This window comes from Bos indicus x Bos taurus, chromosome 15, assembly GCF_003369695.1.
Source record: "Bos indicus x Bos taurus breed Angus x Brahman F1 hybrid chromosome 15, Bos_hybrid_MaternalHap_v2.0, whole genome shotgun sequence".
Classification (NCBI taxonomy): Eukaryota; Metazoa; Chordata; class Mammalia; order Artiodactyla; family Bovidae; genus Bos; species Bos indicus x Bos taurus.
Window position 1 is genome coordinate 60,483,924 of NC_040090.1, and position 27,174 is coordinate 60,511,097.

At 47.8% G+C, this 27,174-nt stretch overlaps 1 protein-coding gene across 31 annotated transcripts in view; it reads right to left on the reverse strand.

Moving 5' to 3' along the window:
• Positions 1-27,174, reverse strand: part of NCAM1 (neural cell adhesion molecule 1) — a 362,796-nt gene that overhangs the window by 12,210 nt on the left and 323,412 nt on the right. For 4 of the 31 annotated variants that reach the window (XM_027563733.1, XM_027563718.1, XM_027563720.1 and 1 more), the window contains 2 exons: positions 10,095-10,219; positions 6,132-6,312 (listed from right to left, as the gene is read on the reverse strand). In XM_027563733.1, coding sequence (XP_027419534.1) covers positions 6,132-6,312; positions 10,095-10,219 — 306 coding nt within the window. Of the gene's footprint in view, positions 1-1,201; positions 3,541-6,131; positions 6,313-10,094; positions 10,220-18,742; positions 18,746-23,093; positions 23,136-24,716; positions 24,765-25,660; positions 25,664-27,174 lie in introns of those variants that run through there. The other 27 variants (XM_027563734.1, XM_027563731.1, XM_027563722.1 and 24 more) reach the window with 15 other exon arrangements.

Below are 27,174 nucleotides of genomic sequence, written 5' to 3' on the forward strand. Positions count from 1 at the left end.
GTCCATGGGATTTCCCAGACAAGGATATTGGAGTGAGCGGCCTTGCCTTACTCCAGGGGATTTTCCCACCCCAGGGATGGACCCCGAGTCTCTTACGTTCTGCACTGGCAGGTGGAATATTTACTACTGTGCAACCTGGCAAGCAAGCAAAAGACAGACTGGGGTGGAAATGAACGAGTATCCAAGTCAAGCCAACATTCATTACCTCTCGGTGGCCTTTACAGAATTGTTCAGTTCGGGAAACCAGAAGGACAATGGTTATCGCCTACATATTGCTTAACAGTTTACAAAAGGAAAAAGAAAACAACTTCTGAGGTCTCTGTGTGACCTTCCCTTGACCTCTCTGCATACAAAGAGTGCCTCTTGGGAGCAATTTCTCCACAACCTCTGGGCTCTGAGCTGCCCTGAACCTTGAGGCTATGATCTGGAGCTGCTCAGCGTCTGTGGTTCCTGGCTTGGGGGGTGTCGGTACTGAACAGGGACCTGGCTTGCCCAAGATTGAGACATCCAAGTGCCTACGCTCTTAAATGCCGCAAAATGAGAAGGCAGTCTCCGCCCTGGCAGATGACCCGGGGCCGCAGTCACTGCACCCCAGGATGGCAGTGCAGAAAGACGTGCCCATCTCCCTCCTCTGACTCTTGGGACCATTAAGCTGAGGTTCCGGTTCACTCCTGAACCCCTTACTTTTCTGCTTGTTCCTTCCCGGAGTCTGCTGAACAGATGGCTAGGTCTCGGGGCTTTCAGGAGGCACCCAACTAAGTGTGATTATAAACAGAGTAGGGTCTGCAAATGAGCACCTTCTCTCCGATTCTGTCACCAGGTCACTCTGTGCAGCCTTTGATATGAAGTTGTAAAGGGAGCCGTGAAATCGGGAGAACATGCAATAGAGTTGTGTATCTGATGGCCCAGAGCGTGCCTCTGACCCCAACGTGACCTTCTCGGCTCTGCAAGGACACTTCCCCTCCCCATCTCCTGGGGGAAAGGAGGCACGACCCCACACAACAGCTCTGACTTAGGAGAGCTAAGAGAACCAAGCAGGAAAAAGCGGCTCCAGCGGCTAGACCTCCACTCAGTGGGCTGCAAGTCTGGGGTGCCACTTAAAGGGTCCTCTGGGGATCAAAGTAATCCGTGGCGCCCTGTGAATGGAGGCAAAGGACTTTGGCAGGACACACCATTATCAAATAAAATCCAAACACGCTGGTGAGTTCACATGAACTGTTATTTCCTTTAATAATGCAAAGGTGTAAACCTCATCAAGGCCTTGCTGATTATCTGCACAACAATGTTAGCATTCTTATTAGTAGAAAAACGTGATCCAAACCTGCTGTATAAATACTCCAAAAATGAGCGAGAAGCCCTGTGGCGTGTGGAGCGTGGGCAGCGCTGAGCCAGGGCAGGGGTGGCTGAGCGGGGTGGTGAGCGCGCCCTCCTGCAGAGGGAGCCGTCTCAGGGGCTGGGGGCCGCAGCCACCATGAGAGGGGGGTGTGCCCAAATGCTGCCCACCCCCCGAAGGGCATTCCTTACAAACCAGGGGCCTGTCTGAATGGGCCCAACTCAGGGACCCCAGAGTTGCTTCAGTTGGGGTCTGCCTGGCCCAGAATGAGCCGAGGGGACAGGTTCATGGACGTCAGGCTTTCCCACACTTTGGGCCTGATTCCTGCAGTCCCTTCAGAAACACTGGCTCGGGCCCTCGCCTACGGGACTGGGATGGGCCCTCCTGGGCGAATATGTGACTTCTGCCCAAGATGATACCAAGAGCGGGAGCCAGCGATGGGTCACTGTGCGAGGACCATCTCATCCTCCTTTGCCCTCGGGATGGCACTGGGATTCTATGCTGAGCCTGGAGGCACGTGTGCCTCTTTGCAATCCTCTCCTTGTGTCTAAGAGCCGTGTCTGCTCCTGCTGCCCCGGTGGGGCTGGAGGTGGAGGACCCCGGGGGGAGAGGTTTGTGGCGGGGCTGCAGGCCGACAGGGCTGGGGCGAGAGGCATTGCCTGGCCTCGCTGATGGGCAGCGTGGGGCCTCTGGTGTCTGCACGTGACCCTCTAAACTGCCAGTGCCGAGGACACGGGTCTGTTTGTGCCCAGCGACTTGGGCAGCGTCGCCCCGAAGATTATAGGATCACAGTTGGTTTCCCAAAGGGAAAGGCTAGTCTTCGAACGTTAAAAAACAACAACAGAACTAAAAAATAAAGGAACCAAACAGAACAAAAATCAAACTTCTGTGGAGATGCTCAGAGATGAGATACGTGGAATGGTATGTGACCACAAGGAGGACCGCTGAGCACAGACACTGATGCTACTGAACAGGAATCTCCACAGGAACTGTAACAAACACACCCCACTTCCTCTCGTGGGCATGTGGGGGATGGGGTGTACCCCGACAACAGAGGAGCAGCTGGCTTCCATCAAAATTTGAAACACGTCACTGAGGCCACTGACAGATGGGGTGGTGGTGGGGGGTGGGCTTAGGGACACTCTGGAAATGGGGCAGGCTGGCTGAGTTCTGATTCATTGACGCTCAGGGCTGGCCCCGCCTTCGGCTCTGCTGAGCGTGTGTGGGAAGGGCGTGCGACTCAGGCCAGGCTCACAGCAGATGCTTCCGACCTGGGGGACTGCCGCTTAGGCGATAGGGTGGGTCACAGTTGGACCACATCCGCCGAGACACGAGGTCCGTGGCTGATCTTTCGCCAGGCAGCAGGAGTTACCCCGAATGGGAGACACGACCCTCCAGAGCCCACAGGTGCTGGGCACGTCCTAAACAGCGTCAGGTGCTGGTTATACTACCAGGACCAAAGTGCCTCCCAGAACGTGGGGTCAGCCCAGAAATACCTGACTAAATCGGAGTTCTTCCGCTGTCTGGGCAACACGGCGACTGAACTGTGCCCATGTGGCCAGCAAAATGCTCTGGTGGATTGCAGTGGGCTTACCATGGGCACTGAATGCAAGCAAAGCCAGCTACTTACTGCAGGGCAGAGGAGGTGCACGGGGTTAGAGGGGGGACGCGGGGTGGTTTTATCTGATGCAAGCTTTAGAGGGTACCTAGAAACCTTCCTCTGCTACATCATCTTCAGGTAAGAACCAAAAATGCGACCAGTAGCAGCCGTGTAAAGACGTGTCTGTAAGTTTTTACAGACAAGGTTTTTACGTGTAGAAACCTAGCATCGTGGTTTTTATATATACAGGGTCTAAAGAAAAGAGCTCCCAACATTTTTATACTCTACGAAAAAAAGGGGCAAACTTCGTATGAAGTGGCACAAGTGTATCTGTGGGTGGGAATAATATGTCTGGAGGTCCAGCTTGTCTCCAACTGCCAAACCTTCCTCTTCCACAGAGAGCTTGTTGGCGTGGCTGTGGCAGTCCTGACAGATTCTTCCAAAGTGGGGGCGGGGGGCACTGATCATTCTCATAGGAACTGAGCTTTTAAGCACATTTAAATTTTTGTGTGTGTGTGTTCAAGTTCCTAACAGAGCAAGAGAAGAGTCACTGCAGAGAAAAGCAATGAGACAAAGGTGTAGGATGCGGAGGAGCCTCCCAAGGTCGCTGCCGGTGCCAAGCAATGGGTCCCCAGAGAGAATGTGGTTGTTTAAAAACAAATGTGGCAGTGGGGATGTCCCAGTGACGTCCAAGGCGGTATATGCGACGACAGACACAGGAAGGGGAGGGGGCAGGAGGAAAGAGGAGGAAGAGACAGAAACAGAGGAAAAAAAAATAGATAAAAAGAAAAAAAAATTAGGTCAAATACAGAGAACGCAAGAATCCAAGGTTAATTCAACTTTGTAAATTAAGCTGACAAAGGTTAGAGAACTGAGTTCAGTGCGGTATTATCACCATAAGGCCAGTTCCGCAGCTCAGCAAGGCCACAAGCAGCACAGCAGGGTGACTTCAGGGGTTAGGGGTCAGCGAGCAAATGAAATTCAAGTGAGAGAACAGAAGCCTCCACGGTCAAGTACAGGAGTCTGATTAGGAAAGTGTTACCTTTGATAAGGGAGGTCTCTAAGGTACGGTCAGGAGCCTTCAGGTCTCCAGAGCTTTTGACACGTGGGGACAGAGATGTATCTGATCACTGGTCTATGCGCAACAAACTGAGCACAGGCTGACTTCTCAGCAAAACATCGGCCTCTTCTTCCTGCAGCACAAGCCCACCCCACGCCTGGCGGTCTTAAAGGGGATCTAGTTCTGCGCCTCTCACCTCCAGTGCCCGCTGACCACAGAACTCCACCATCAACATACATCTCGTAATTCAGAGGCTTTATCCGCAGGTCCCAGAGAAGTCTTAACCAGGCAAGCTCTTGCTAAGACCTGTGCAGTAGAGCCTGGAGCCCTGGTGGGCGAGGTGAGCAGCCCCTCCTCCCGGTTAACTGGGCACCTGGGAGATTAGCCAGAAGGGCTCTGACCACTCCATGGGCAGGACTCCCCAGAATTTCTGTATCGAAACACAGTGGCCTCAACTTCTCCAACCCCAGGAGCTGATGCCGCTCGCAGTACCCCACCTGGGGACCCAGCATGTTGGAATCACCACCTATGGAGTCTTACCCGAGAAAACAGATGCCAGCAGGCTGTTTCACTGCAAAGAAATCACTCGGGTTTCTCACTCCCCCAGCTCCTAGATGCCCCATAAGAGCCGAGCGGATCTGGACACGCCCACCAGACTGTCGATATCAGGAAAAAACTGACCCAAGAATGCAGAGACAGAAAGGGCAGAGGACACACAGGCACCTCCGTTCGGACAGCCTGCGAATCAGTGAGCAGATCATCGCTTGCAGTCACGCCCAGATGCCACGGACGGCATCATCACTGACCACGTGGCCAGTGCCTGCAGAGACACACCCGCCCTAGCCTGTGCTGAGGGTCTCCCTGCCAACACGGAGGGGAGGACCATGGATGCATCTCATCTATGGCCGCCAACTCCCTGGGGGCCTGCACACGTCTCTCCGACACACACACACACACACACACACACACACACACTCATGTACGACCAACCATCCGGGAATCACATGCTGATCTCATTTCGCAGCTGCTCGACTAACCCACTGCCACACACACAGCCCTGTGTCACTACTGTGACATGTCCCTTCTGGCCTCTCTCCCACTGGGATGAGTGATCATGACCACTGAGCTGAGAACTAGGGGGCAAGCACTCTGGACAGGACAGACATGATGGTGGCCAAATGAAGGCCACCAGGAGGTTGGGGCATCTTCCTATCAAACTTGGATGCTGCAGAGAGTTTTTGGGGATCCCTCTCCTAAGCTTCAGTTGTATGTTCTATGCTCACCTCTCCTGCTTGTGGTCAGTATGTGACTGGTCAGGAAAGCAGAGAGGGACGATAAAGATCTCTTTCTGCTCCATGGGATTTGGTCAATGAGGAGTCTGGCCATCAGCAGCAAGGTAGCTGGGCCAGAAAGCAGAACTCTCACTTTATTCCCGCACTTGAGTTGGTCCCTAGAGATGGATCTGCATCTCCTGAAAGGGATGGCATCTCCCGGAAGGGATGGCATCTCCCATCCTGGTCTCTAGCAGGCTGGACTGCCTTTCACAGATGGGGGTTTCCAGCATCTACGTTCGCCACTTGATCTGTTTCAAGTGGCTCCATTTAATCTTTGTTTCAATTGTGAGGCCTTTGGCAGAGAGGTTTTTTATTTAACTGGGCACCATCTGTTCCTTCTCTTAGGCTCCCTACAGAGAAGAGAATCTGGACCACGGTGGTGCAGGTAAGCAAGCATCAGACAGAAAGCGCTTAAAACAGGTTCGTGGTCCTTTATGAAATGGTAGATAGCAGATAAGGTCTCAGAAAAGGATTCTTCCTCAATGAGCATCCAAAGCTTGGCTGGAGCTGGGGCCTTTCCCACCTGAGGGGTTCCCAAGGACTGGCTTACCATCAGTCCTCCAGGGCTGATGGACGATACAGGACCTTCACCCAGGATGCTTGCCCAAGCCTTCCTGGGGGTCCAGTCCAGCTCAGCCTACTGCACAGCTCGGTACAAAGCAAAACTAAGCTCTGCATGGGCAACCAATCATGAGGATGGCTGTAAGCAAGCGAGTTGTCAGGGGCTATTCAGGCACATTAGGAGGTGCGGTGCTTGTGCATTAATTCAAAGCAGGAAACTCACAGAAAGCAGAGGTGTCATACCTGGGATGGCTGTGGGCTGGGCCGAGGTCCTGAACACAAAGTGCGCCGCCTTGGACTTGCCCTGCTGGTTCTCGGCCACCACATAGACCTCGTACTCGGCATTCCAGTCCAGGGACTTGAGCATGACGTGGTCACTGCCAGACGGGAGCCTGATCTCTGGTTTCCACTCGGAGGAGAGCTTCTGGGAGAAACCGGCAAGAAAGAGACGAGACACCGGAAAGCTTTAGGTGAAACAGCTGGTAAGACCAGCCAACAGGAGGAATGTAAGGGAGTCACTAAATATTGGGGCAAAATGAAAATAAAAACCAGAGATAGGGCATAGTTTTTGTTACCAGCTTGAAAAACCTGAAAGTGAATGATCCCACAGGTCAGAGGTCAACCTTGGGGGCTTACAAATAAAAACAGTGGCGGATTCCCAGTGTGGCATGGGGCCAACCCTTCAATGCCCTGTCCATTACCTTGAGGGTGTGCAGGGACCCAGGCTACACTCTGGGATGCTGGGCACATATCCTAAGGATGCACGTGTTTTTGTCACTCAGTGGTGTCTGACTCTTTGCGGCCCTACGGACTGGAGCCTCCCAGGCCCCTCTGTCCATGGGATTCTCCAGGCAAGAATACTGGAGTGGGTTGCCATGCCCTCCTACAGGGGATCTTCCTGACCAGGGATCGAACCCGAGGTTCTCAGGCCTCCTCCACTGGCAGGTGGGAAGCCCCATCCTAACGGTGACTTAAGAGGATGATCCGACAACTGTGATTCTTGTCCTGTTTTAGAATGTGGGTCACCCTCAGGTGTGTGCTCACCTCTCTGACATGGGAACACAGCACAGATTCTACTTTTATTAAAAGCATTAAAAGCTATTATTTACGGAGCACCTGCTGCATGCCAGGGCCTGGACTGAAGGCTTTCTGCACATTTTCTCACTGCATCCCCACAACAAACCTGCGAGGGCTTTGGCCAGGCCCTCACTAAAGCCGATGATGGGGAAGGGGCAGAGGCAGAGAGAACAGGTGGCTTCCCAAAGCCACAGAGGCAATCGAGTGTGGGCAAGTGCCTCTGGGCCCAAGTGGGGATGTATCTTCTCACAGGAGGGAGCGCAACACACATACGCTGCAGGGAACAGGGTCTCTCTATTCCACGCAGTGTGACCTGGTCTCTGAGGCTGCAGCCGGAGGTGTGGCTGGAGGTGCTGCTGTCAGGACCAAGGCAGGGCCTGCAGTGGCCAGCAGAGCACTCCAGGACATAATTTCAGGCACAAAGCTGGAGTTAGAGGGGCCCCCCTTTTCTCGAACATTCTTTCCAGTCCTATCCTGCACATCTGCCGGTGAATTTGCTCTGGGTGGGAGGGCTTGACACATGTCTACTGGATGATGGGCTGCTCCTGAGAAGAGCAGAACATGCTAGCAGTGTCCTCTGGAAGGTGAGCTAGCCTATGGCTGAGGCTGGAGGAAGTTACATTACAGGAAAGCCAGCCATCTTCCAGGCAAAATTCTTTGTACCAGCCAGAGAGATGCCTTTAGGGTCGTGATAGCACACATGTCGTGGCCATGATAGTGTGGGGAAATGCTGGAAGAGGGGCTCACAACCTCTGAGTCTAACAGAAAGCCAGACTACCTACACAGGGCTCTAAGTTAGTTCCTGCGAGAGTGAGCATGTGTCCCATTTTAATGTAAAACAAAGAAATTCAGCTCTTTGTCTTTTGTCTTCTTTCTCTGAAAGGCTTCTTTCCCTGAAAGGCTTCTTTCCTTGGCAAACATCATTGCAAAAGAGACAACCAGAATATAAAGCAAATATTATGTTACATAATAAATATTAATAATGTATAATAATCAAAATATTTAGCAACAGTTGGGATTTTGAAGTGAAAGAGAGAGGATGGTTAAAGTTGTCAAAGCCTAACATATCCCAGTGTTTTGCCTCAGCTATCTCTTTAAAGCAGACCTGCCCGGCACTGCCAGAATGACCCTCCTGGAACACTGACATCTGATGGGGCCTCGTACGGAGGTATTTCCTGACCCAGCCTGCGTGGTAGCAGTGGTTATTACAGTTACCAAGTATAGCGTTTTCCCAGTGTCAGGCAAGTCTCAGGTTCTTTGCTTGTACTCAAGCTTTACAACAACTTGATAGGCTATCCCTCTTTTACCAACGGAGAAATGGAGGTGATGGACTGTTGGGTGACCTACTTGGGGCACAGGCTGCTAAGTGGTAAGGCTGGAATTGGATTCCATGTCTGTCCGGGCCACATCAGCCCAACAAACGCCAGAGACATCTGCCCACCACTCTGTCCACTTCCAGTGGCTTCCATGGGCCACCTGCTTGGTCCTTGTATCCTGTTCCACATCGAGGAAGTCACAGGGACCTCTCAGCCAGTGATGCCTCTGAGCCGGGCCTTACAGAAGTCAACTGAGGTTCCTCCCCCATGTCAGGCTCCAGACTGGCTTCGCAACGAAGAGGAGGGGGCTGAGTGACTGACAGGCGGCCCAGCAGCTGGGATGTGTTCCCAGGGTGGGGTGGGGGGCTCTGTGCTGTACTGACTCTCTGCAAACCTAACCAGGTTAGGGCTTTGATCAGTAGGAGCTGGTCAAAAGACAGAGACAGAGTTAAGTCAAACTTTTTGGAAAAAGCCTTTCTTGGGTGCTATTTGAAGAAAGAAAACTCCACTCAGGTTATTTTCTACTGTCAAGAAATCCTAGCAAGAGGCTATTTGCAACGCTCAGATGCTGTCTCTAAATCTCCCAGCAATCGGTTATGGTTGGCGATGGCTAAGTATCATTCTAAGACCAAAAAAAGGGGGATGATTTTCAGTTTAGGCGCTGGGGATGAAAGGTGCAATGTCAGAAATCTCTGATGGGCATTGGGAAACCAGGAAGACAAAAGGCTAGGGCCAAGCTCACAGGTAGCGGCACGACCACAGGTCGGGTGGGCTACACCAGTGTGGAGGGAAGGTGAGGGAAGAAGACGGTTTAGGAGCTGAGGTGCCCAGGTCAGGAGGCTTAGACCCCCATCTCTTCAGTCAGACAGACCTGGATTCAAACCCTGGCTGCCTGACTGCGTGAGTCATGTGGTCACTAATTGCATAAACCTCATTCACTTCCTCTGTAAAGTAGGATAACTGTTGAGACCAACTTCATAGGGTTCTTGGGGGGAGAAAATGCATGTGATCATGGGCCTGCATGCCTGGCCCATAACACACTTTATCCAAGTGTGATCCAAGGTATTGGTATGTTATTTGCAAAAAAGTACTGAATGATGGGAAAATAACTTTGTAGAAAAACCTAGGAAGCAGAAAAATCAGTCATGGGTGGGTTTATCATTACCAAAATCACTGTAGAGGTTTTATAACGGTCTCAGTGTGCTTGTCCATTCTATGTATCGCACGTGTGTGCATGCATGCTCAGTCATGGCCCACTCTTTGCAACCCCAATGCACTGTGGTCTGCCACGCTCCTTTGTCCCTGGAATTTTCCAGGCAGGAATACTGGAGCGGGTTGCCATTTTCTACTCCAGGAGATGTTCCCAACCCGAGGCTTGAACCACCCTTGTTTCCTGTGCATCCCCTGCATTGCGGGCTGATTGCTGCTGAGCCACCAGGGAGGCCCCATATATAGCACGGGGAACCATATTCAACACCATATGACAAGCCATATGGAAAAGAATATAAAAAAGGAATGTATATATGTATAACTGAATCACTCTGCTGTACAGAGGTAATTAACACAACATTGTAAATCAACTATACATCATTAAAAAAATAGAGAACTGAAAAAAAAAATAAAGTGGTCTCAGTGTGGATATGACCTAAAGGCTGTAAGTCAGTCTTGGGACTTAAAACCCTAACCTGGGCCCACGAGCCACCTGCCAGGCACATGGGGTGCCCTGCCCCCTTGCTCTAAAGACACTGTTGGTCCCACAGGGCGGGTGTTAGGGTTGTGGGGTTGCAAGAAACCCGGGAAGGAGGCTACTCACCGCTCGGTATTTGACCAGGTAGTGTCGGATGGGGGAGCCGCCGTCGTCTTGCTTGATCAGCTTCACCTTAATAGAGTTTCCATCCTCTCCCATCTGCCCTTCGAGCTTAGGTGCGCTGGGTTCCCCTGAAACAGCCAGGGAATTCACATGACATTTTCATCCACACAATGAAAATCCAATCCATCAAAATGAGATGCGGTGATGGAGTGGGGCTGGACTCTTGATCTCTCAGCAATTCAAATGGTTAAAAAGCAAAACATGTAAAACTTTGAATTCCAATTAGATGCCTCAGTCTTAACTCAAACTGAGAACGCCTTTCGAAAATGTTCTGGGAAACTACCCTCCCTCCTAGTATAGTCCTTTCACCATTTTAAAGAGGGATTTTTTTTTTTTTTTTTTGGCCTGTCTCTTCCTGGTGCTTGCATTTTCTGTTAGCTGCTCTTACAACTGCAGATTTAACTTTCATAAACCTGGTACATTTTGAGGAATAGTCTGAAATATGGGAAAATGTAGGCATTTAAGGAGAAAATTTACACCCATAAAATAATGTTTCAAAGCAGCCTATTTTTTCCCTGGGATATGTGATCTATTCCAGGGGTCTAATTCCTAACAGGAGTGGAATGATGCTGCATTCTTGTGACCAGCTTTTGCATGAATTAAATTTTATGACTTAGAGTCATTAAAAAAAATAACAGGTTTCCAGTTGTGATTAAGTAAAGCATGATTTGCCATAGGCAAGTTTCCTGTAAGTATTCTGCATTTATGGCTCAACTGCCTTGGTGATAATCCTTAGTGCCTTGTATTAATGGAACATTCATTAAAGTCTTTTTGTGAGAAGAGAGAGGGAAAAAATGTCTTCAGCATTTCTCAACAGAGAAAAAGTCGATGTTTCTCTATTTTTTGCAGTAACACTGTGAATCCAGGTTGACAAGAAAGATGAGCTTGTATGTGACCAATTCTGAGGGCTGGGATGGTTCTCTTGTAAAATGCTAATTTATTTTAAGAGAAACTATTTCATTAGTGTATGTTGAAAGCCATGAGATGACAGAACATCTGTTATAAAAAGTTAAAATGAAGATTTAAAACACTTGGGACCCTGGCATTTCTGGTGGAAACCATCTCTTGTATCTATTTCATGACCTCAGACAGAAGATTTGCAGAGCCTATAAAACAGTTACCTTCTGGGTGGGTGGTCCTGGCTTGTTCTCTGGAAGACAGAATCTCAGACATGGGACAGAAGAGCTGGGGGAGGCTTGTCACCAGGCTTTGGACCTCATCACCCACAAGTATGTTGCTTGGTAAGGCCAGCCCACCCCACCCAACTCACTTAGTTACGCTGAGAACCTCACGATGGCCGAGGGGGCTGCTTTTCCCTTTGAGACCAGGAGGAACCAGAGACAAAACTGACGAGAGCCCTGCTACTTGGTCTGGGCGGGCCCCTGGCACACCCCCTGGAAGCTCGATTAACAGGGTTGCAAGGTACACCTGTACTGGCCATGGGGCTACAAAAAGCGGCAACAGGGAGGCTGTGTAATCCTAATGTCTGTGGGATAAAGTATTTACGAAAAGTTGTGCTTGTGACTTGCTTCCTTTAATCAGTGACTAAGGAAAAAGAAAAACAAAATGATAAATGGGCTTCAGATAGACTTGTCCTGTTTTTACACCACTGTCTAGCCACCAGCACCAATTATTCAGTGGAAAATACTTAGAAATTTTGTTTAGATAATGTCTAAGTGTGCGTGCTTTTCTAATTCTTTTGGATCATTATACATCTTAGACAATAATTAATTATGCCTTATGCCCCATCAGACATATCCAGTGCTAAAAAGAAACTCCAAGTGAAATATATTTTAGAGTAGGGAAGGAAGCCTGTGTAGATTCACCAATGCTGAACATTGAAGTAGGAGATGCGGAAGAACATTACAGATTCTACTCTCTCACTGAATTGGGGTGACCACCGCATCCTGGTTAGCCTGTGACTTTGCAGGTGCTAGCACTGCAAATCCTTTACCCTGGATAAACCCTTAGTCCCAGGTGAAATGGGATGTTGGTGACCCTGGACTGAATGAAGACTCCCATTAATCGTAATAACTTTCTGGATTCAGAATTGCAACACTGACTCTGTGGTTAATGATCTCTTTGCCTGAAGAAGGAGAGGAGGAGGTGGCATCAGTGGCCCTTCCAACACACCCACCAGGCAAGGACCTGTCCCTCCTTCAAGACCTCCCAGGAAAGGGAATAGAGATTACTCCATTAGGGCTGCTCTGCTGCCCTGAAGATCCCTTTAGAACTGAAGGCTACGGAGGCCACAGTAGAGCCCAGGGGGTTAGTGCCTTGGCCAGGTCACCACCTCAGTCTCCAGGTTTGCAAAACACCAGATGCTCCCAAGGGGTCCTTCTTATTCTGACATCACTGTGACAGTCGCCATGCTAGGTCGAGCTCTCAAGAGCACCCTGGCTGTGTTCATGATGCCGTAAAACATAGGACACCAAATCTGGGATGTTCAGTCAATTTTAGGGAAATGCGCCCCCAAGATTAACAATTCCATATCTCTTTGCCACAAAATTGCCCATTTTTCTACAAATTAAAAAAAAGTCATTTCAAAAATTCCTGTCTTTGAAAAAACAGACCCTAAGAGTCTTTCAAAGATATGTGAACAAAAATCTCGCCAAGGGAACCTTGTGAAAACCAAAAGCCCCAATGACCTGCTCTTACGTTTGGATTTGCTTCAGAAAAAAATATAGACGGGATCACAGAGAAATCACTCAAAACTATACCATGGAACACAATTCTAACATCTACCGAAGTTAGAACACTATAATTTGCCATCATTTTATTCGAGTGACTACCACGGAACCCTGATATGTATTGCTTTCTCATAGAATTCAGGGCATTTTATATCATATCATGTATTTATTTTTTACTTTTTGGCTATACTGCACGGCCTGTGGGATCTCAGCTCCCTGACCAGGGATCTAATGTGGTTAGATCTAACCCTGGAGTGGAAGCATGGGAGTCTTAACCACTGGACTGACAGGGATGTTCCTATATCATTTAGAGTGCTTTAAAGATGATTTATTCACCAAATGCACATCCAGTATCTATTAGGTACCATGTAGTCCATTAGGCGTTCGAGTTTCAATGGTGATTAAAACAAGATTTTGTTTGCTAAATGAAAAAAACGTACTCAATTCTTATTCAATTCTTTGAATGGTGGGGCCCTTGTATAGAAATCTAATTTTTCCTATGATGGTGTTTCTAAAGGAAGATCCTATTGGACTAATATCATAGAGATTATGATCAACTTTATGGCCATGCAACTTGCTGTCAGTACACACAGATGTGGAAAGAGTGATATTTGTTTAATCAGTTGCCTTATTCATCTTCAAATGTTCACTGGGAGCCAATATTTTTAAAGATTAGAAATGCGTGAAAGAAATGATTTCCTAAGCTCTCTGCAAAGAGAATGTTCCAGCCCTGCCTGATGAGGGACGCCAAAGAAACGGACCTGCATTCAGGAGGCTGGCTGCTTTACTGAACACATTAAGAGAGGAAATTATTTAGAGGGTCCCAACATGCACTCTGTTCCGAGATGGCTGCTCTGATTGAAATCATTATGGGTAATTTCAGAAAAACCAATATTGTAATTATTTGTAAACGTTGGTTTGCAATTCAGCAGCAATCGGCAGGTGGCTCCGAGAAAACCCCTGGGGTTAATTATACCCTCTGAGTTTAGCTTTAACCATGAGTCAAATTTTTTCCCCCAAATATTTTATGTAAAGACTAAAACAGCAGGATTCGTAAAAATAAGCCTTGTCGATAACAAACATAAAATATCAGGCAGTTCTGGTATTTTCTAGAAGAATGCAAATCATGTATGCAAGGAAAAAAAAAAAAAGAATGTACCAGAGAGACCACATACAGTCAAAAATATTACTGGCAGGTCCTATAAATTCCCCTTAGAAACCATAATTGAGATGTGTATTTCTGGCCATGCAGATTGTAGGTTCTTCTTTATAATTACGGTGCTACTGGGCCCTAAAATCAGAGTCAGCTTCATGTCTTTCCCCGAGTCAGCAGAAGCCCTGGGATCAGCAAACTACTGCTGGATATCTGAATCCCACAACAAAAATTCTAGCAAGCCCACAGCCTCTGAACAGCAACTGTGAATTTTGGAAGGAAAACAATACTTCTCACTCAAAGAGCTCAAGAACCTAGAGTTGTACGTTCTGAATGGAACGTTAATTGGCTGACAGGCCTCCCTGAGACAGGCTGGACCTGGGTTCTCTCTTCACTGCCTCTGCTTTCTCTTTCATCAGGACCCCACAGGGGCTTCTGAGAAAACCCAATGATGGGCATAGGGCCTGCATTAGAATCTTTTACTATCAAATAAGATTGCCTGGCATTAAAAATACTGTTTGCTCTGTTTATCCTAATGCCTCTTCCCCCTTACCGATGATTTCTTATAAGTGATTTCAAACTGTTGGTTTTAAGAAGTCCAAAATGTATGATGCAGCTGATCTGATGTGACACCTATTTGATTTTTCCAACTCAGGAATATTCAAAATTACACCAAGAGGTCACAAGTTTGAATGGGCCTTAGGGGGATCAGCAAATTACCAAAGGGAATCAGGATTAATTATTAGACCACTAATTCTCCTTCCTCAGACCAACCTCTTAGCCCTAATGTTAAACAGATCAATGTGATCTATGCCACACACACTCCTGGAGCCTCAGAACCTCCCTGATGGTGCTTTGGCAGCAGCCTGGCCATTCTATTCAGAGGTGGTTATCTTATACCCAAGAGCGGCCGGCAGCGCTTGGGCTGGCATCGATTTGTCTCAAGCACCGCTCCCCCAAATCAGGCCTTCGGAGGAAAGCATTCTTTTTCTCCTGAACACTTCTCTTCTAATTGTCAAGGACTCGCTGCGCCAGTGTGATCTGACCCTTTGGCATCCTCGTCCCTGGCTCTGAGGAGTGCTGGGGTACAGAATGAGTGGTCATGGGCGTGGCCAGCTCCCTCGTTTCTACAGAGAAAAGATGCTTGGCTCTCTGCAGCCACGCTCATGGAGGCACCCAGTCCACAAAGCTTTCCAGCACGGGTTTTCTCGGGAATTGTGAATGAGTGCTGGGGGGAGGGTGGGGAGGCTTGGTACTACTGAGGACAAGTTAAACAGCGGTAAATGAACTCTGACAGACCGAACCACAGAAATACCAAATCCCTTCTCGTGGGTGTCATGAAAACACCAACAGATTAATTGATCAATTATCTTTGTTTCATCATCCTAAAAAGAAAATATGACCACGAAGGTATGGCTTGTGGTTATGGGGCTGATCCAGGCTGAGGAAGTTAAAGACAGAAATAACTGCCATCACCACCAATTAACTCGGCTCCTGCCTCCGAGGCCACAAAGCGGGGCGGGGGTTGTGAACATCTCCAACAGTAGTTCATGGACGTTAGGTGAGTTATGAAGAAGCATGAGGCTCCTGGGAGGTTTCAACCCTCCTCCTGGTAAACCCCAGGGAAATGGGCACTTTCCATGGCCCCCAGTCTCTGCCCAGGGGATTCGGGCTGATATACGTCACTGCCTTGGTCCCTTCAAGCTAGCTTTCTACCCTGGTAACCACCAGTGCAGGGAATCCTTGGGAATAAAGGCAATTAGAACAGAACCCCTGGTGAAAAGTCTATGTCGACCTGCCAGAGACCGTGGCAATCCAGACACACAGCTGTAAAAAATAAAGGAGGGGGTGGAAGGGATGGTTAGTGATGTTTTCAATCTAAGAAGGAAGAGTGGGTGTTAAAAAAGAGTTTAGTTCATCAGAATCAGCATTTCCTAGTACGAGTCAGTGTCAGTAGCTAAAGAAAAAAAAGATCATTATAAATGGGTGGGGCGGGATCCATGCTCAAACATGCTGCACGCGGAAGGGAGGGCGGGGAGGGTGCAGGGGGCGTCTCATCACACACATGCTGGTGCGGAGGGGAGTCCCATTTACACAGAGTCCTCGGTAGCTGATGGATCACCAGAGGAAGCAGGCCCTGCAGTTATGTGATGCTGTGATATTAGAAATAAACTTTGACACCAGGGGGCTCAAATTTTTGCTTCCAGCAAACCCATGCCTGTGCCCTGGGCCATGTGTCTGCGCTTCCCTGTCATAGACCCTGCCTGCAGAGCTCTGTGGGCTCAGGGTCTAAGTGGCCCGGGGCTGGTGCTCAATGCCTGTGTTCATTTCTCCTCTTCTTGACAGAAACTGTAGGTGCACAGAACATCCAGCATACGTTAAACACATCCTAGGCAATTTGGGGGGGTGGTGGTGGAGGGTAGTGGACACTGAGTTTAATCATTTGTGGGTGTACAACCTACCCATTGCTCACTTAAATCATTTTCATTAGGCCTAACTCACCTGAAAGCCTTACTTAAGCCTAGAGGAACCACCCCTAAGTTTTATTTCTCTCCCCTGTAAATTTTATTTGCTCCAGCCTCTCCATTCCCTTCCATTCTATTACTAAGGGCCATTTCCCACCGTGTCTTGCTGGTCTGAGTAACAGTCCTCTGCCTGCCCTCCTTGCAAAAGGCAGAAGAGGCGTGATTTGATGAGGGGGGTGATCATACTTCGGAATTCCACAGTCTCCCAGTGTTTTAGTACTGGCCACATTTCCTACTGACAGCCAAGATCACAGTTAAGGTGTGTTTCTAGGGCAGCTGCAAGAAATACCTTCAAACATTTCTAGCCTCGCTTAAAATGTCTGCAAGAGATAGCTCCTCAGAGGTGTGAATTAGCTTCTACCTTGTGCTTCATTCTGAATCACAGCATTGCACAGAAATGACTAACCTTGGGTTTAAAGAAGAAACTAAGGTTTCAGCCCAGGTATCTGCTCATACTTCAGCTTCCAGGGGGAAGGTTCAGCATCTGAGCAGTCATCTCAAGTTCGAAAAGTGCCTGTCTCCCTTGAAACCACATTTTTGGAGTGGGACTTGGAGTTTAGACAATTGTAGGCTCCCAGTGTTTTTTCTTCTGCCTTAAGATGCACAGATCAAGGTAATTTTTAAAGCTAGGTCCAAGCTCTAAGCATAACAGAGGTTCCCTGACTTGGGGACCACGCCTGGTGCCATGCATGCGTGCTCAGTTGTGTCTGACTTTTTGAGACCCTGTGGAATGTAGACCACTGGGCTCCTCTGTCCATGGGATTTCTCAGACAAGAACACTGGAGCGGATTGCCATTTCTTCCTCCAGGGGATCTTCCCGACCCAGGGATCCAACTGCAGTCTCCTGCGTTGGCAGGCAGATTCTTTCCCAGAACCACCTGGGAAGCTTCGGGGACATCCCTCCTTTGTTTCATATGATGTAAATGCTGAACATCCTCTTGTTTGGAAATGAGGGCCCTCCCATCCAAGATCCTGTCCAGGAGTCTGACTGTAAATGGGACTGACTTGGGGCTCTGTGGCCATGCCCAGAGAGCTGAAGCCCTCACAGGGGTCAATGTGAAGGGTGACAGGTGCCACATACAGGGTTCACACACGTGGGGCACACGGGACACAGGGCAGACCAGGGACAGAGCACATGCGAGACGAGCGGCTGATGGTTCTGTTCGTGCGGATGTCGCCCAATCAGCTCTCCCAGAAGCGAGGTCGCCGGGGACCCCTCGCATGCACGGGCACCCTGGGGGTTACTGGTGTTAGTTTCGCTTTCGTGCTCATCGCAGCCTCTATGTGTCTCAGGTTGTGATATGAAGTTCAAATTTCCAGTTAGGAGGGGATGGCACGCATGTGACTCCCAGGGCAGGTTTGAATGGGTGTTTAATTTTACTCGGGGGGGGGGGAGCTGTGACCAGAGGCTGCATTTTCCTGTCGTGGTTATAGTAAGCAAGAAATGCTTTCACAGGACTGTGACAGTCACAATATTAACGGATTATTTTGTCACTCCTTTGAGCTTTATTAGGCTCTAAGTTTATTTCCTTTGCTGCAAGGGTCAATGGTGTGCCTTTGGATTACATGGCGATCATCAGTCATGGTAATTGTTAAGTGACTTTTGCTTTGATTTTTCTTTCCTCCTGCCTGGGGCGGGTGGCAGGTCACTTGCAAAGTGATACCTTGGCCATTACAGCCAAACTGCTCTAATTCCAAATTCTTAAATCTCTCATTTCAGAAAGTCCTCAATCTGCATGAATTTTACGAAACACTCTCACTGGTTTCAAGCAAATACAACCTTTGTGATGGACACATTTCTCTCTGTAGGTGTTCAATGTTATGTTTTCATGGAAATGTGACATTTTATAACAACTGTGCTTTGGAGAACTACTGGATAAAGTGAGATAACCATGCTATAAAGCTCACTTACAACACTGCTTTCTGGGAAATAAAGTTTATGAACTATCTGATAAAAATTCAAGGGTGCAAATTCGGCTGTGGTTAAAGTGATTTTACTGTAGCCAGATTTCTTGAAGCAAAACATTAAATTGAAGGCGTCTTGGTATCAAATTGTCATCTAAAGGCTCCAAAGGCTGATGAATTTTGGACGTGCATTGAGAAAAAGAGGAAATCTCTCAAATGAGTTCGCTTAGGAAATCCGAGACAGGAAGAAATGAGTGGGCCCTATGTGCCAGGCTGTGGTCCCAGATTTATTTCATGATTCAGAACAAAGAGTTTTACCTTCTGTTCACCAGCGTGGACGACATCATCAGCACCATGCAAGCCACATGACAAAGTCACATGATACGCACGCACATGATTGGTTGAAAGGAAAGTGGAGGAGATCACATGGAAAATACAAAAAAATCAAAAACTGATGTAAACAATGGGCAGGGAGAGAAATCAACAACAAAATCACAGACTAAATAAAAGGAGAAATTAAATTAAATTAGCAGCATATATAAGAAACACTGGGAGAGCAGTAAAACTGCCCAGTAATAGAAGACTAATAAATCATAAAGAGCATTTGGTTAACAACACCGATAAGCATTAGATACAGCTGCAACACTGCATATTAATACCACATCAAGGAGCAGGGACACTTGTTTTGAAATGGGGAGTTGTCTCTGTCAGGACCCGGATGCCAGAGTCAGTCCAGGAGACTGCTGAAGGAGAAGAAAAAGGCAAGTTATTCTTCACAGATTCCAGACATGTCTCGGCATCCTTGGGAAGCAAGGGCAATGAAACAGAGCATGGTCATGAAGGAAGAGTCCCATGATTGGGTGCCCTGGAAGAATAAAATATCATATTACACTGAGAAAAGTCACTTCATGTTTCCTTTGGAGCGATGAGGAGGGGGGTGTGGACCTAGTGAGGTCTGCTGGGTGCAGGCAGAGAAGATGGCCAGGAGTCTCATCTTCCTTCTCTATTCGTCTACTCAGGTTATCCAAGGGCCGCCACGACACACCCCGATCAAGACACATCTAAGAGGGGGGCCACTATTTTGTTCTCTACATCTGTGAGTCTGCTTCTTTTTTGCCATAGTCACTAGTTTGCTGTATTTTTTAGATTCTCCATACACGTGACATCATACGTTATTTGTCCTTCTCTGTCTGATTTATTTCACTTAGCATAAGGGTTACCAGTGAGGAACAAGTACCAACTATTTGGTTTAAAACAAGCTACAAGGATATATTGTACAACACAGGGAATAGAGCCAATATTTTATGATAACTACAAATGGTGTATAACCTTTAAAATCGTGAATCATTATATTGTACACCTGCAACTTATAATATTGTACAGCAACTATACATCAATAAGAAATAAAATAAAAAAGTAAAGAACCATGAAGCAGTCTAATATTCTAGAAAAATAATAAAAAAAAGAGGCCAGTGAGGAAAGGGAATAGGTTTCCTTCTGGGGGTTGAGGTCAGAGCTCTGTCACAGCAGAAACTGAATCGCTGGCCCAACGAGCTAAGAGTTGGACATTAGACACATGCTTGGGCATTTGTGGATACAGTTATCTCTTTAGACTTGCAGTGAACGGATAAGACATGAACGTGATTTCTACAATGAAAAGTAGTTTTCTTCTTTGGATATGTCTACATTCCCTTTTGACCTGTGTCCTATTTATATCTGATTTTTTACTCTACGACTGTTTCTTCTTAAGGCCTTTTGGCTTCCCCACCTTAACTTGCACAGGCCAAGGGGCATTTTGGCTGTCACCAGTAGAAGCTAACTAACAAAGAAGGTGGACAGAGGGGCAAGGTGAAGATTCGTTTCTGCCCAAAGCACACCACTGTTTAAAAGTGATTCGAGAGAAATGCTTCAATCAAGCGAGGACCCTGGTCACTGTGGGCTGGTACAGTGTTCGCTTCTCACTGTCTGACGCTGCACAGGATCTGGCATGTTCCAACCACAGGTGTCTGCAGGGACTATACACAACTGAGCAGTTTCTCCTTTTTATATTTGAAAGTGAAAGTGTTAGTCACTCAGTTATGTCCAACTCTTTGCGACCCCATGGACTATAGCCTGCCAGGCTCCTCTGTCCATGGAATTCTCCAGACAACAACAGTGGAGTGGGTAGCCATTCCCTTCTCCAGGGAATCTTCCTGACCCAGGGATCAAGCCCAGGTTTCCTGCATTGCAGGCAGTTTCTTTGCCGTCTGAGCCAGCAGAGTACCTTCATTCACTCATAATTATAAATGGATCCACACACACATACACACAGAAAGCAAAAAGCAAAAGACACTGTTTATATTCACCCCTATTGACCAATGATCAACAGATTTTTGGATGCTTCTAGCTACTCTGCTGTTATTCCCACTGCAATTCACATGTGCTACATTCTGCCTTGCAGTTTAGAAATATATTCATGCTCAACACGGGCTGCTGCTCAATCGAGTCTGTCTTTCTATTCTGCCAGTAACCACTGGGACTTACAATTTGGGTCAGTAGTCAAGTGGTTCAAAATAAAGGAGACTCAAACTTTCTTCTCTTTGGATGTCACTACTCATCATTTAATCTATGGGCAGACATGCTTGATGTTTAAAAATGAAACCTACATCAGGGGAGAGACACTTAATTCATCCATAACAAAAAACTGGATCCAAGATTGTGTTTTACTTCCAGAGAAGACCAACCTACAGTGAGAGACACCTTAAATACAACCCAAGTTGTGCAAGGACATTGTGTAGCCTTTTCCTGCTACACTCGGCACGGCATACACACTGCGCCCAAGATGCAGAGGATTGGGGCGTCACTGTTAGCAGAAGAGAGGGTGCTGTTAGTCTCATTCCTTTTCCAAAATGCAAAGAAACCCATCACTTGAATTAAACCCATGCGAGCACAGCTCACTGTCGCCTGCCTGCTCTGCTGACAAAACGAAACCTCAAAAGCATCAGGAATTAAAATTCACTGCAGCACGCACACGGAGGGAACACCAAGAAAGCAGACTCTAAGCTATGTTCTGCAGGAGAAAAAAATAACCATTTCATGCAACACGCAGGAACTCTTTTCTTCTCTGTTCAATTATGCATCAGAAACCCTGGCCCGCAGAGTAGAGTGGGAACCATATTTTGCATTCTTGCTTTCTGCCTTCTGCTCTGAATGCCTTTAATGGGATGCATGCCATTTTCCCTGTGTACTCAGAAATATTATTAAATCTAAAGCTCACATATAATTATGGACACACACACACATGCTCCAGTTGACTCGTCAGGGGTTTCAGGCCTAACACACAAACACACTTCATTAGAGCATCACAAAGATGAGTTTGGGACATGTTTCAGGTTGTAATAAGTGTAATGTTTTCCACGACGGGAAAGATGGGACAGTTTGGCCCTGACTCCACCATTAGGAGATGGATTCCAGAACTTTCATCTGGACTCTCCACACACAAACTTGAGAGAGCCTGGTAGTGCTTTCTCAGGCCATAATTTTTCTAGCACGAGGGAGGTGGCCCAGGTGTGCTCAGGGCACACACGTCCTCTCTCTGCGGGAGCAAAGGAGGGCGCGTGGTTGAGGAGCAGAGGCTCCCTCCTGCCTCACCGCTCCCTTTCCCCAGGCAGCCAGCTTCTCTTGTTCCTTCCCTAATTTTCAGTCGTTCAGGTATTTTATTTTAATGTGTGTGTGAGCATGTGTGTGTCTCTGCGTGTGCATTTCTCTGTGAGTGTGTTTCTGTGTGTGGGGGGGTCCTCTGTGTGTCTGTGTTTCTCTGGGTGTGTCTGTGTCTCTCTATGTGTGTTTGTGTGTACGTGTGTGCATGTGTGTGTATCTGTGTGCATGTGTCTGCACGTGCGTGTCCCTGTGTGTGTCTCTGCGTGTGTGCCTGTGTGTGTATCTGTGTGTGCACATGTGTCAGTGTCTCTGTGTGTGCATGTGTCTGTGTGCATGTGTTTGTGTCTGTGTGTGCACGTGTCTCTCTGTGTCTATGCGTATGTGTCTGTGTGCCTGTGTGTGTCTCTGTGTGCGTGTGTGCGTGTGTGCGCGCCTGTGTCAGTGTCTCTGTGTCTGTGTCTCTGCATGTGTGCCTGTGTATCTGTGTGTACACATATGTCAGTGTCTCTGTGTGTGCATGTGTGTGTCTGTGTGTGTGTCTCTGCGTGTGTGCCTGTGTATCTGTGTGTGCATGTGTGTCAGTGTCTGTGTGTGCGCATGTGTCTGTGTGCCTGTGTGTGTCTCTGTGTGCACGTGTGTCAGTGTCTGTGTGTGTGTGTGTGCACATGTATCAGTGTCTCTGCGTGTCTATCTGTGTGTGTGTGCACACCTCTGCAGTGGAGAGACAATGAAAGCTGGGAACAGATGCTCTCCTTTTGTCTTCTCAGCATTTCTCTAACCCTTGTCTGTTTTTTAACTTGCGGGTACATTTGGAAAGGTCTCCTGTGCACAGAGCTCTCTTCAAGAATCATTCCTGTCTTTTGGTGATGCTAGAGCAGACAGCATGCTTAGGGACCCACACCAGGAGAGGAGCCTTCGAGCATGCCTAACTGTTGCTTTCAACACTCAGGGGGCCGGGGCAGCACTGGGACCCAAGAGTCCACTCTACACAAGCAGCAGTCAGGCCCAGGCAGCTAAGCTCTCTACTCACTAGTTGCTTCAGTGGTTGTAAGAGCAGGAGGAGGCCAGGTTGCTATGGAAACATGAAGGATGGAAAGGGCACAGAAAGGTGAAAGAGAGAACAGAGATAAATTAAATTTACTGATACATACATGTATGTGTGTATATATATTAAGACACTGTTATAGAGAAAAAAGAGATGGTAAAGGAGGTATGCTCTCATTTCCTTCTTCCCTGATTTATCAGTATGAATGTAGATATTTTAAAGAGATTATCAGAGGTTTTGCTGACAAATTACTCTCAGATGGCAAGTAATAATGTAACTCTTATTTATTCTTACTACAAATTCTAGCTACTACATGCTGGGCATTGTGTCTTGTATTTCTCCTACTTAAACTTTGATTTTCATACATACCTACAAAGTAAGCAGACTCTATCCTTCCTTTGGGAAATAAGGAGTCTGAGGTTCAGAGAGGTGGGGTGACTCATTCAAGGTCAGGGAACTGCACGCCAAAGCAGGGGAGCTTGGAGCTGAACCTGGTCGCTGAATTCCTATTGTTCAAGTCCACTGCCTGGCAAGCAGTCCAAGAGTGGCGGGCTGTTTCCAAGTCAGACAGATGCCACAAAGGGCTCTGGGCTTGGGGCTCGGGTCACTCCCGAGTGCAGGGCTTCTGATGCACCACGGGGATACGGCCAGCTGAGTGGCCTTGCCGCTGCACTGACTGGGCGCTGAGCACTGGCTGCCATGACACCCTGGGTCTTGTTCAGCTGCCGTCTCCCTGCTCTTTCCCCTAGGAGCACTGGGTTCACCACTGCAAAGAGTGGGAGGCCTGGGGTGCTCCCACCCCTGAGGACTCAGGGGAATAGAAGGATAGGGCAGCTAAGTGAAACGAGGTGGTAAATGAGAGGAGCCCAGACACGGTGACAAAGCTGGAGGCTGCCCAGGTGACACCACTGCCAGACTTAGTGGCACTGCTCCCGGGTGGCAAACAGCTTGATAAACCCCAGGTTTGCTGTTATTTGGGAGCAGGGTGCGATGACTTCTCCTGTTTTCTAGAGAAGAAAAGCAAGGCTCCCTTGTAAAGGGTTAAATAATTTGCCTAATGCCTTCTTTCAGGCACATCTGCAAGCAGGCACTGTTTCTTCTCCCACAAATATTTACAAGAAACGTATGCAGTTATGGAGACAGCAAAAGCTACAGGCCTTGCTATCTAATTTCAACGTCTGAACCCAACTGTGCCAATTAAAATGCCGGGTGAAAACATAACACCCCTAACATTTCTTATGACCCTGTGGAATTGACATTTTTCTTGGCAAAATCGTTTGGCTTCTCTAAATAATCAGCTGACTACGAATCTGGAGGACAGGGCTGGGGGAGCCACAGCCTTGGGGAGCCTGCCTGCGAGATTTTCTGTCCAGAGCAATGCTTTCCACGCGCCTCCTCCTGCGGGGAGAGCTGCTCCCCCTGCCCCCCCGCCCCGAATCTGAGCAGCCTGGTGCCTACGTCTCAACTCATTTGCTCCTCTAAAACCCAGCGCTGCCCTCCACCAACAGAGTGGAATTATCACCCGGTAGAGGAGATCACGCCAGACAGACACGCTGTGGCTGGCAGAGAGCCACCTGCAGGGAGATGGAAGATGGAAATGATACTCACTATCCAGATGAGACAACGGAACAGGGGTGGAAGAGCTAGCAGGAGCCGCTGAGGAAAGAAAAATGAAGATTGAAAAAAAAAGATCATCGAGGCACACAGACACTGAAGGGGAAAATGGAAGAGGCAAACCAGCGGTGTCAGTAGGAGAAGCTGAAGTGAGTTGCAGTGAGAAGAACTCCATGCAGGAGAACAGGTGGCCTACAGCCCCTTAGAGAGCAGGACGCTCTGACTTCAAACCCTGAGCCTGTGTGGCTGCCCAGCCCCGCGGTTCAGGAAGGGACCAGGCCAGGAACAGCTGCAGGGCTCTCCAACCCTGTGAAAACACACAGGCAGTTCAGCAGCTGTCTCCACAGGATCAGATGTCTGGAGGGAAAGACACCTGGCCCCCAGCTTAAGGTGAACCAACAGAAAAGGGGAAAGTGACCTTGGCCGTGACGTTACCTACCTCTTCATGTGTTTACCTACACAGATGGCACATATTTATAGTAAAATGTGTGCACGCATCACTCTCTGATTTTAAGGTCCCGATAAAATAGAAACAATCGTCTTCCTTAATGCTGTGACTGGGCGAGGTTGGGATGGTTTGGGATCTGGATGTTACGACAGCCACCGCTGTCCTCCAAACACTAGGAAAGGTGGTGCTCTGGCTGCTGCTGTGTGTGCGGAGGACCAAGCAAATTAACATTGAGCCAGGGCACTTTGAAGGGACTGGGACTAACCAAGTAATGCTAACCAGCTTTCTGCATGGTGAACCTTTAGAAATGGTGCATTTGAGACATTTTGGACACTGAATGGATATTTAATTTTTCAGTGGCAACTATTCAGAAGCTGTTCCATCAATAATCACAGAAAACAGGCCCCTTTGAGAGCTAGATAAAAATTTGGAAAAACGTCACCCTATCTCCAATACTGTCTTGACACTCATGGTTAGGTCTTTCTCTTACCTTCTAGATGAGGTTACCTCGTTAAACCATCCAGAACAATGTCACTGGAATCAGAGCAAGACAGGCTACTAACTCAATATGACTTGACAGTCTGGTTAATTCTGATAAAAGTGTATCTCTCTCTTTTTCTCGTTCTTTCTCTTTTATTTTTTTGGCTTAATTGGTTGTACAGTTGTCCATATTATTCTGGCTGAGGGATGGGGTTTTATATACCTTAATCACAATATATTATAATGCATTAACATATTTGCCATGTGGCATCTAAGGGGAAAAATATGAAACAACAAATTTCAAGGTGTCACTTTTAAAAAGTAGAGACTCACTTGTAATCTTTATACCCTTGTGAGAAATTGTCTATTTCACTTCATGGTACAGAAGCAATTGAAGAGGTAACATTCAGCCAATGAGATTCTGAAGGTGTGTGGTTCAACCATGGAGGAAAGAGTCATAATAAATTATCATGTCACTTCTTCAGGGTTTCAGTAGCTCTAAGAAGGAAGCAGCCCCTCCTGGGGCAAACAGAGGTCATGAGCCTTCCACCTAAAAGCTTCCTAACAGCATGCAGACACCTGGCCTCGAAATACATGAAACAGGGACATCTTTCCAGGCTGGGGTTTCATTGGTCCCGTTGGAGCCTCGGCTTTCATTACCTTCACAGAAACAAAGGAACCTCCCAGCAGGTAAGCCAGACTTTCTAACTGGGTGGCTCCAAAGCAGGAATCCTTGACATATTGGTGGTATTGGCTAGTTTCACCTGCTCATCTCTGCTGTGACATACTCATGCCCCTGTATGTGGTGGAGACCATTAAGGAATCATGAAGCAACCCTAATACTGAGACATGTCAAGCAACTTCAAGTGATGAGCAAATGGCTCTCCCCTACACCTCCCAACTCAGAGGGCCAGCAGCATCAACTCTGTCCAGGGTGCCAGCTCCTGCTGACCCTGACCTGTCTCTTCTCAGACCTGAGGGTGTACCCAGGGCCCACCTCCAGGGCCACAGAAGCAGTCTGTGCACCTGTATCCCAATATCATAAGAGGTGGATGCACTGTTCGTGGGTGAGATGAGCCAGCCTCAGATGCCCCTGGTTCTTGGGCTTGGCGTAAGCCGGCAGCTAAACTGATGGCTGATCTTGTTTAAGTTCAGATAACCTTTGTGCCTTTCAAGGAATGGGAATGAGAACTCAGAGAAGGTCCTTCCAAAAACTTATCCTCACTTCGTAGCAGCAGTAATTGGGTTTTGTCTTGGCAGTGGGAAACGCTGGCATCTTCCTTCCAACTGTAACCTTTTCTCAGGATGGGTTTATGCACAACAGGTTACCTTTTGAGCAAGATCCTCACTTCAACCCTAGGAAGGCTATGGAGGTGAGAGGAAAGACCATAACGATCAACTTCAGTGAGAGTATAATCATCCTCACCCTGCTCAAGTTCTAGAAAAAAAAATTACGTTCAACTCTAAAACTGTGCCATGCTTTCTGTGTCTAAAAGAGGTTTGCTTTCTAATTCACGTTCAACT